At 35.6% G+C, this 10,450-nt stretch overlaps 1 protein-coding gene across 3 annotated transcripts; it reads left to right on the top strand.

The window, feature by feature from the left end:
* The first annotated feature begins 635 nt into the window (after positions 1–635).
* LOC102581858 (uncharacterized) lies at positions 636–9,665 on the top strand. 3 transcript variants are annotated; one of them, XM_015309002.1, is made up of 3 exons: positions 1,124–1,209; positions 2,740–2,795; positions 7,985–9,665. In XM_015309002.1, the coding sequence occupies exons 2-3, from the start codon at positions 2,742–2,744 to the stop codon at positions 9,434–9,436; spliced, it is 1,506 nt and encodes a 501-aa protein (XP_015164488.1). In that variant the 5' UTR covers positions 1,124–1,209; positions 2,740–2,741; the 3' UTR covers positions 9,437–9,665. The 3 variants fall into 3 exon arrangements, with proteins under 3 accessions (XP_006347907.1, XP_015164488.1, XP_015164487.1); XM_015309001.1 differs by having other exon boundaries at positions 2,740–2,822; XM_006347845.2 differs by lacking the exon at positions 2,740–2,795 and having other exon boundaries at positions 636–1,209.
* The last annotated feature ends 785 nt before the right edge of the window (positions 9,666–10,450 follow it).

The following is a 10,450-nucleotide window of genomic DNA, read 5'->3' as shown; positions in this document are numbered from 1 at the left end:
TGAACTATTTAATAGTGTATTTTAAAGGTATATGTGTGTCCACGTGGACACATTACTATTTATAATTTTGCATTATTTTTTATGTCCACGTGGGCAAATATATATGTTTAAAATACGGTATTAAATAGTCTAGGGAGGTAATAGGTCCTCATGAAAGTTTAGTATCGCAACAACAAATTCGACCAAAGTTAGAATATTTTTCAGACCCTTATCCCAATAAGTTATCTAACTTTGTACTCCCTTAGTTCCTTTTTAATTGTCATAGTTCCTTTTTGAAAGTCAATCGATATGAATTTTGACTAATAATGTAAGATGAATTTTGAATCATATTGACATGAAAAAAAATTACAATCTATAGTATTTTTTGTATAATTTTTGAATATTAAAATTTTTATTTTAAAATATCAAATTAATATAATCTAATTTAATTTTAAAAAATAAATAAATTATCTCTCGAAAAACACAACATGAGGGAGTAGCCAAAGATGAGATTAAGGGATATTAAAAATTTATCCCAAAATTATGTTCCTTTAACCATCACACCAAACATGTCCTAAATCCTAATATTATATTACAAGATAAATATGTCGATTTATACACAAATTTTATATTTCTTAAATTAGATAAATGACAATTCTTTTTTTTTTCTTTCATAAAAAATAAAAATAAATGCCCAAAAGAGAGAAGAAACGACATCCCCAAATCCCAATTGACTGAAAACCCTATATATAACGTACAATGAAGAAGTGTAACGTAAATTGAAGGAAGAAATCCATGGATTTTTCCGGTCAGTACCAGCAGCAACAACAGGGGGCCGCTGATCCTTCTCAAATGTATGCTCAATACCCACAACAATCTACTGACCCTTCTCAAATCCAATCATATGATCAATCTCACTACCAGCAACAACAGCCGGCGGACCCTTCTCAAATACAACCCTATGATCAATCAACACAAGCTTACTATGCATATCAATACAATCAACAATACTACTATCCTCAAGACTATTATTCAAATGCCTATCAACAACAGCAATACCGGCCTGAACCCACTTCAATTCACCCACCTGGGGTTCCGATTCCACCGTCTTCGGATCCTTATGCTACACAGCAGCAACCCCAGTATTCGTATTATCCTCAACAACAACAAGGAATTAACTATGGAGAGGTTGCTACTGTGACAATGCCCAATGTCTCCCACACACCTGCGGTATGAAATTCTTTTGCTTTTTTTTTTTTTTGATCCTTGAGCTCTGGTAGTGTAAATGTTCGTAGAATGCAATCTGGGTATATTTGATTGGGATGATTTTAGAATTTTTGAGTTTCTTGAAGCGTTTGTTGTTTGGATTTCTGTTATAACCTTTAAAATAGTATTAAAAATTGAAACTTTTAATGGAGCACTAGTCCTAAATTGATGTACTAATCAATCATTGTTAATAATAACATTATAGATAGATGACATATGCGATGATTGAATGGTTTGGTGCGAAGCCTGGGTGTGGTAGTTTTAGGTCTTTCTTCTTCTTCTTCTTTAGAAGTTAAACAGGTAATTTTAAGAACAAAAAAATTAGCACAAAGATTGTGCTTGATAATATGTACAAAATTTGATTGTGATTATGAGGCCTGTAGGTAGTCAAGTGGTACTTAAAGATCAGGCATTTTATAAACTTCATTTACAAGAATCAAATGATACCAATTAATGGACATTTGATACTTTTAGATAAAAAACAAGGACTTAGGCCAGCCTATGATAAAAGGCTGTTAACTGGAAAAGTTGTTCCTTTTGTTTATGCAAAGAGCATTGGTTAATTGTATGTATTATCATTTTGAGAGGATGAATTCATGTTTCAAAAAGCTACATTGTTTGTATCTCAAGGGAATATTTTTGGTTCCAAGTCTTCATGGTGCAGATTAGGGGGGTCATATCTTACTGCTAGTTAGGTACTCCATCTGTTTCAATTTATCTCTTTAAAATAGAATGTCACTTTCTCTATTTAGTAACTCTTGAATTCCAACATTCTACATGACATGTTTAAGACCAGAGTATTTTACTTGTTGAAAGAATTTCAAAAGGACAAGAAACTGAAGGACATAATTCTCTATGTGTATTTTTCTCTGTATCCTTGTGAAGTTCGTTATGTTATTACTTTTTTTGTAAAACATAGGCATCTAACATAAGCTATAACTATGATTCTTTGAGCATTTTTGCGTGCAGTTTACTTAGACCTTCATAGCACTAGCTATATGTTAACAAAATTAAAACACACTGATTATTTAACTAAACTGCTTGAGCTTGGTACATTTGAAATTGATAACAAGGCTAAGCTTCCTGCCAGAAGAAGCAGAGTGTGAGCAAGTCTATTGTGTCTGTTTTGCTCAGCTAATTATACAAGATCTCTACTGTATTTTGCCTGCTTTATACGAGCTTTGTTTAGGAAACAGGTAAGATTGTCTCTTGATTGAGAAGCAACAGTTTCCTCTCAAAGACTCTATAAACCAGATCAGCAATCTTTAAAAGATATAATTAGCTGAGCAAACAGCCTGTCACACTAGGCAAGCTGATAAGGTGAGCTTGAGCTTCAACTACATATCATGGAATTGGCTCAAGTTTGCACTCGAGCTAATACCAGCTTGTGGATTGTTACAGTGTCAATCAGACCAAGCTCAAACAGCCTGTTGTCATGGCTCAATTAGCATGGATAACTCTCTTTCCACTTAAAGTTGCTTTTCTCCTTTGCAGAAATGCTTAGTCACAAGAGTTGGGATTCCCTGAAGATTTTACTGGTGTTTGATATGGTACAAGATCTCTCTAAGTCGAGAGAAGTACACTCTTTTTCTTTTTTCTTTATTCCTTTGGTATTTCCTCCTCCCCAATTCACCATTCTGGTGGGTGTTTCATGTGTTGCTGTGTGATTTGTATCACAAGTTAGATCACTTCTGAAAGAGTAGGAGGAGATTTCCATTGGTTAGCCCCTGGTTCTTAAAACTTTCAAACCATAAATAAATTTTACCCATACCTAATAGAGTTTTGTAGTGACGGGGTTCCTTCTTTTTTTATTTTTGTATAGGAACTCAAACTGTAATTGACAAACATCACCTTACTGTTTGGCTGTTTATTTTAATGAACTCCTTACCTACCAGTTCAAAAAAATTGTTTATCAAACTAATGTATGCTTACCTCTTGTAAGATTCAGATTCCAACATATATATACAAAGTTAACAGTTTCAAAAAAAAAAAAAACTAATGTATGCTTACTGTATCTATGTTATTGAAAAGTTGATGCAGCATTTCCTAAATGATTTAGAGCCTGCTTGGATTGGGCTATTTTAGGTGCTTTTAAGCCAAAATAACAAAAATAAGCCAAAAGCCATTATTTAGAATTCCTAACTTATGACTCATGCTTATAAGCCATAAGCTAGCCTATAATCCCATCCAAACATGCCCTAACCTGTTTTCATCTATTTAGCAGTTAATAGGCTGCAACTCTCTCCAGTATAATAGTTTTCGACCAGTCAAATTTGACCATCTCGTTTTGATTGATTATTTTTTTCTTCCTAAATTGATTGAAAGGCTACTCAAAATTTTCTTTCAAGTGGTCCCAAAGTGAAAGGTAGGTTTTGTAGAACACTTATAAGATACATCAATTATATATGAGAGTGAATGTTGGGCTGCTTAAGTTCAATACATCCACAAGATGTGTCACAAAGATGTAGATGCTAAGATGGATGTGTGGTCACACACAAGATTAGACAAGATTAAACAACATAACCTTACCAATTTCAATTTTTTTTTAAAAAAAATGTTGACATTCGGCAAAAGGTGCAAGTATCACACATTAAAGGTAAAATAAGAGAAGGTCACTTGAGATGGTTTGATCATGTCCTATGTCGACCTCCAGAACGTGGTGTGAAATCATGGTAAATGAAGTTTTTAAAAGGGTCGAGTTAGACTTAAATCACATAAAAAAGTACTTTTAGTTGGGTTGAAGTACGTTTACTTTCGGTCATATACTTTCTAGAAGTCTTAATCCTACAAGAGATGTATATGCTTTCTTTTTTATTATCATTTTATTTTGTTTAATATTGGCGTGATGAGCTTAAATGGAGCGACATTTTCGGTGAGGATTCATATAGTTGACCACAACTTGTCTAGAAAGAGGCGTAGTTGTTGGTGTCATTGTTTTTCCTATCAAAAATAGAAACAGTTACCTGTATGTTATTTAACATAAGAAGCTGCATTTGACGGCTTTTCAATTTATTAACACTTTTCTCTTGCTGTTCCTAGGAAATTTGTAATATATGGCCTCCATATATTTTTCATTACATGATCAACATTGGTATTCAAAATCTTTCAAAAATAAGCATGTTTTTTTTTTTTGATGAAGTAAAAAATAAGCATGTTTTTCTTTGGTCCACCACTTTAAATGGTTAAATAATCTGTTCTTCATGTTTGAGATAGACCTGGTTAATATCTTCTGAATTCTAGGATTTACTTGAAATAGTTTTTTTTAAATTGTGAATATATTTGATACTGTATTTTTGCCTTAATGTTAGTCTACGCAAGACTGAATATTTTAGAGGATTGAGGGCATTTTTGCTGGTAAAAGTAACTCTTTTCCTTTTGCCGTTATCTATATTTTATATTAGACTGAATATTCACTTCCTCCCACTTTCCAGTATTGACCTGACACCGTGTTTAGTGTTGATACATAATACCTATTAGAACTTAAAGAGATCAGCTTCTTACATGTTGAACGGAGTTGACTACACAAAAAGTCCCTAAAAGTTCGGTTCACTACCCCAGACCTAAGTTGCCAACACTCTTCACTTTTGATGCTGCACCCGTGTTGGATTCTCCAAAAACACTACTTTTGGAGAATTCCACATACACCCTTTGACATTTTTGAAGAGTCCGAGCAACATAGCCCCAGACAATTTGGTGGACTTGTCGGGATAGAAAGTAACAACAGAATATTTCAAAGTAAACCGAGAAATATTCTTAGCCTTAAGTTTAGAGCTATTTTGTTGCTGTGCTTTTGGTGCAAACTAGTTGTTGTACAGTATTTAGATATCTTGTTAGATTAGATTGGAGAATTAAACAACTTGTAACTATGTTTTATTGCACTGGCTTAGTGCTTTTTCCCTTTTAATGCAATACCTATTTCTATCCAAAAAAATAAAAACTTTAAGAGCTCAGTATGGTATTCATACCTATTAAAAATTAAGGAAGTATATAAAGGTTCGTAATATACTAAACTCTTAAAGGTTGTGCCATTCTTAGGAATCTTGGTATTTTAGTATTTTCCCATTTAATAACTACTTTTCCTGTTTCATGTAATCTAAAATTGTCTTTTCATGTAGTCTAAACTCCTCACTTCTAGTGGTCTAAACATCTACATGAGGATACTCTTGTATATTGCTCTAGTCAACTCTGTACGATCTCTTTTCTCTTCTCTTATTTTCATGGTATTAGAGAAAGCAAAAGTATTTGGTCAGAGTCTCACTATCACCCTTCGTAAAAAAATTCCCGTGCTTAGCGCATGAAACAAACTTACCCAAATGTAAAGGACGTGTTAGAGACATAATTAAGTAAATGACTGTGTTCCTTCACGACTCAAGCTTTTAAAAGAGACGTCCCACACAATTCAATATGGTATTAGAGTTTCTGTGATCTTGGGAAATTTTGAGTAGCTTCTACCTTAAGGTTGCCCACATTGCAAATGAATTTCCTTCTTACATAATTTTATTAGTCTTGTCTCTTCTGGTGACTGTTCTAGAGTCATCATTCTACTATGCAATGATGATTTTGGCATCATTGCCTTTTCCAGTTTCCTTTTGCCATTATTTTGGCCATTTGTTTCTGCAGTGTGTGCCACATTTACTGTTCATTATTCAATTTACCTGTCAAGTCTGTTCTCTAACTTGTCAAATTAGCACTCTATTTGTCATTCAGTGAAACACCGCTCTTCAACCAGCACCTTGTCAGTGCCAAGTCGACATCCAAGCGATGTCACTATCTGGCCATCAAAAGTAATATCAGGTCATCAAACATAATCTTTACTGAAACGATCTACATGTAACTAACTGTCATATGTATTACACTTGCACATTTATGAGTCATATCTTGGCACTCGTCCTTGTACTTCTGTTCATATTCATGAATCCTTCAATTTACTTAATGATGAGATTTATACCTATATCGGATGCCTGCCTTTAGGGCTGTAACATAACCTTTATTTTTGGTTTGGTTGGCTCTTGCCATAAGCCTCCACGTGCCTTGTCGCCAATGTGTTGCTGCCTTGCTGGGTTGCTAGCATTCTTTGTGTTGTCTCTTTGCATGTGTTTCCCCTTCAAATGAGTCATTGGAGTGAGATAATTAGTCTCACACTTTCTGTAATATTAAGATGGCTGATTTTCTTTTCTTAGTTGATTGCATTTTTTGTCCCTTCCACTGCATTACATTCATTTGACCATCGATAACACCTGATGGAATTACATTTTTTGATCAATAATTAAAACACTGATGGAGTTGTATTACCTTTATTCATAAGTGAGAACTTAAGTTAAATTTGTTTAATCTTCATGAGTGGTCCTTATGGAGGTTCCCAACTTCTTTACATTGAGAAAGCTTCCCTGAATAAGGTTGTTGGTGGTCATGGATGTTTTTCATTTTCATTTTCCCAGTAGGTTTGATATTCTGAGCATTTTTTCTTATTTTGATAAATTGATCTTCATAATCTGGTCATACTTGTTCAAGTGGCGAATGCACCTACATGTAGGAACAAATAGGCTTGGTTTAGATTGATGAAGCATTGTGTTAGGAACAAGTAAAGTTAGGACTTAGGAACAAGTAGGGTTTGTTTACATTGATGGAACATTGTGTTACAGAAAGATGAATGAATGATATCCATGTTAAATATAGTTTCAGCAGCTAAAATTGGTTGACTTTTATTTACTTTAGATTCATGGCTTTGTTTTAGGGCCTACACATGAATTAGCAGAGGTGTTAACTGGTATGGTAGGGCAAGTATGATAACTATTTTTAGGCATTTATGTGATTGTCATTTGATATGTTCAAGAACTTATCCTTTTGGGTCTCATATCATAATGCAATATGGAATCTAGATATAGTACTTCCACATACTGTTCACAGAGCTGACTGTTTGTAGGGTGAAATTTGAAGGATTATTCTGATAAAGAGTTGCTTCTCGATGTAGCCTTATGCTTTAAATTGATGCTAGAGATGGCATACAATATATCAGTGGTAAGTTCAACAAAATGAAAGAGAATGTCGTTCACCATCCTTTAACATGGTGAAATTATCTTGTAAAAGAAGTGGCTAGCATTTGGGTTCTGTTTTCTGCTTCTTTTGTTCTGTTAACTTCCTCATTAGTGATCAGAAACACTTATGGGTATATTAAATTCCTTCAACTGCAAGTTAATCCAACATTATCTCTGAATTGGTAATTCACTTTTGTTCATTTTCCTTCTGGGGGGTTGGGGGGAGGGTGGGAACAAGAAGATGCATGCATGAGCTCTCTTTGCTTATCCCCATTACTATGCCAAGTGTGTAACACCTAGACATAAAGTCCCTGCAGTCAGCCAAGTCTTTTCTTATGGTGCCAACAAATTTATACTTGCTACTATTATAGCCTTCTTTTCTCTTCCAATATTCGACTTGTATTAATTGGTTTTACATCATGGAGGAGCCTGCCTTCTGTAATACTGATTCTGTTTGTTCGTTTTGCCAACTTCTCTACCATTCCTTCAGCTCCGCTAAGTTACTTCATGTCTTCTGCTGCTCATACAATTGTGTGCTGATTTGCTTTTTGTCTAATTTTGTTGTGTTGACTTATTTAAGATGACTAGATTGGTTCTTTTGGTGTATAAATTACTGTTTTGACTTGGTATCAGCATTGAGCTCTCCAGCTGATCCATTGATGTAAAGAATATTCCAAATCTTTGAACATATTTGCATTCTGCAGATCGCACCATCTCCATATAAAGGTAAAGGTAAAAGGGGTGGCAGGCCCTATAGAGGAGGTGCCCATGGCCATCTTGGTGGTGGGCAACAACAACCTAGCTACACATTACCAACATATGCTGAGAACCAACCAAAAGTTTTTCAAGGAGCATCACAGATCCAAGGTGGCCTATCCCAAGTTAAACCTTCATCATCTGCCTCAGGTAATTCAGCTCCTGTCCGTCCACCTCGTATGGCTTGGTGTGAACTCTGTAGGATTGAATGCAACACGCCTGAAGTTCTTGAACAGCATAAGAATGGAAAGAAACATAAAAAGAACCTGAAAGCCTATGAAGAGCGACAGAAACTGAACAAACAGATGGATGGAGCACATGGTAACCAGACAACAAATTCTGAAGTTAAGCCAAGGGTTTCTTACCAGTCTGCAGTTGAGGGATCTGGGCAGCTGCCGCTGGGGAATTTGCCTTCTGAAACTGTAACCGGAGACAGACAGCCGCTGCCCCAAGAGAAGCTTCCTCCTCAAGCTGTTATAGAGGAAGATGTTGGTATTACCGGGAAACAAAAGGTTGAAGAGACAGATCCTGTGGATCATATTCAAGGTCAAGGGCGTGGAGTCAAGCGCAATCTAAGAGGTGGGCGAGGCGGTAAATTGATGAAGACGCAGAATGGCTCAAGAAAACCTGCTGTGGCTCCTAAGCCCCAAAAAATGGTTCCTTTAATATGTGAACTCTGTAATGTAAAGTGTGAATCAGTAGTTGTTTTCCAAAGCCATCTGGCAGGAAGGAAACACCTTTCAAATGTTAAGGACTTCCAAGGCCAACAAGCAATGGTTGGACAAGCTGCTCTCCAAGCATTATACCCTGCTTTGCAGGCTCTTTACCCAGCACTTCAGGCACTATGCCAACCTAGTTCTGGTGCATCAACTTCTGTCGCTCCTCAAGGTCATCAGCACAATCTTCATGAAATACTGGGTATTTTGACTCAACAAGCCCTTTCTGCTATCCCTCAAGATCAATTATTAGGTATTGGAGCAGCAGCCACTTCGGCTATCCCTCAAGATCAATTATTAGGTATTGGAGCAGCAGTCGCTTCAGCATTTCCTCCACCTTCAGATTTATTAGCTCAGGACCACCAAGGTTCCAAATTACAAGGTTCAGTATCAGAAGAAACAAGAGAGAATGCTGCTGCGGAGGATGGCAGAAATTGTGACCTTTCGGTTTTACCGAGCACCGAGTCTAAACCAGAAGAGAGCACTGATAATAAACATGAAAATGTGAACTTAGAAGTTGAGAGAAAAGCTATGTCTGTTGAAGAACCATTGAGGTTTGGCACTAGCGGGGATGTGTCTTCTACATCAGGAGCAGTGAGTGCAGCTGTTTCAGTTTCAAACAGTGAAGTAGTGTCATCAGATTGCGCTGCCCATCCTGGATTAGATGGGAAATTGGCTGATTAAAGTCATTAATTCTTCAATAAATTAATGAGTGGTGGGCAAGACCACAAGAAGGTTTTATAAATGTAGTTAAACTTTCTCTTTTGGAAAAAGTGAATAACATTTTGAAGATGTAGGTGAAGTGGTGGTGTTCAGGCCTTTTCCTGACTCTTTGACATAAATGCAGATCTAAAACATTCTTAATCATTTTAGCCAACTGTTAGATTTTATTTGATGGTTTTGGATTTGCCTAGGGGGCGTGAAGGCTTGCATTTCTTGTTTTGCTATTGATTTTGGGATGCTGATTTGTGGTTTCATGTCATCAGTATCTGCATTCATTAGAAGTCACTTGCACTTTCTTCCAGTTCATCTCCTTTCAAATAACACAGCTTTCAAATTAAGAAGGCAACACTTGGCCCCCCAGACAAGAATATTTTATCAAATGCCAGTAACTCATTTTCCTCTGCTATTTTTCCTTTTTGATAATGATGGTGTCTGGATCAAATTGTGTGCAACTCAATTATTCCAGTAATTGCATATTACCTTTTACCAGCATGTATACCAGGTAATTATATCCATCAAACTTTCATTGCAGCTGCTATAGTGAAACAAGAAGTATCTCATATAGATGTGTCTCATGTAGTTCTGTTTTTGCTTATACACTAGATATTTGACATCAACTTCTAGTATTTTGCATGTGTTATCTTGTGCACAATGTTACATACTTGAAACCTCCTAGTGTTAATGAAAATTTTCACCTAGTTCAAGTGATATTTGAAAAAGGAAGAAGATAATTTTCTTTTCCAATAAAAAAATATCTAAGTATTTTGGCTTCTCATATCTTATAAACCAATTCGGAAAGGGGTAGATTTAGAAAATTATGATAACTCATGGTTCATTTGGTATTTTGATATACGATTAGTTTCTACGTTTTTTAGATTGAAATTTTTTTAACATTTAAAATCGTATATATCCAATGTTATATTCAGTAAAGATATGATATGATGTACTCAATGTGTCCGAGCCTACCCCATTGAT

This window comes from Solanum tuberosum, unplaced genomic scaffold, assembly GCF_000226075.1.
Source record: "Solanum tuberosum cultivar DM 1-3 516 R44 unplaced genomic scaffold, SolTub_3.0 scf00095, whole genome shotgun sequence".
In the NCBI taxonomy this organism is placed as follows: Eukaryota; Viridiplantae; Streptophyta; class Magnoliopsida; order Solanales; family Solanaceae; genus Solanum; species Solanum tuberosum.
The sequence above is the reverse complement of the archived record's forward strand: the minus strand, read 5'-3'. Positions and strand labels throughout refer to the sequence as shown.

Excerpts from the sequence above, each read along its gene's own strand:
- LOC102581858 (XM_006347845.2), top strand. The coding sequence starts at position 775 with ATGGATTTTTCCGGTCAGTACCAGCAGCAACAACAGGGGGCCGCTGAT. Across the intron at positions 1,210-7,984 it reads ATGTCTCCCACACACCTGCG|ATCGCACCATCTCCATATAA; the intron begins GTATGAAATTCT and ends TGCATTCTGCAG.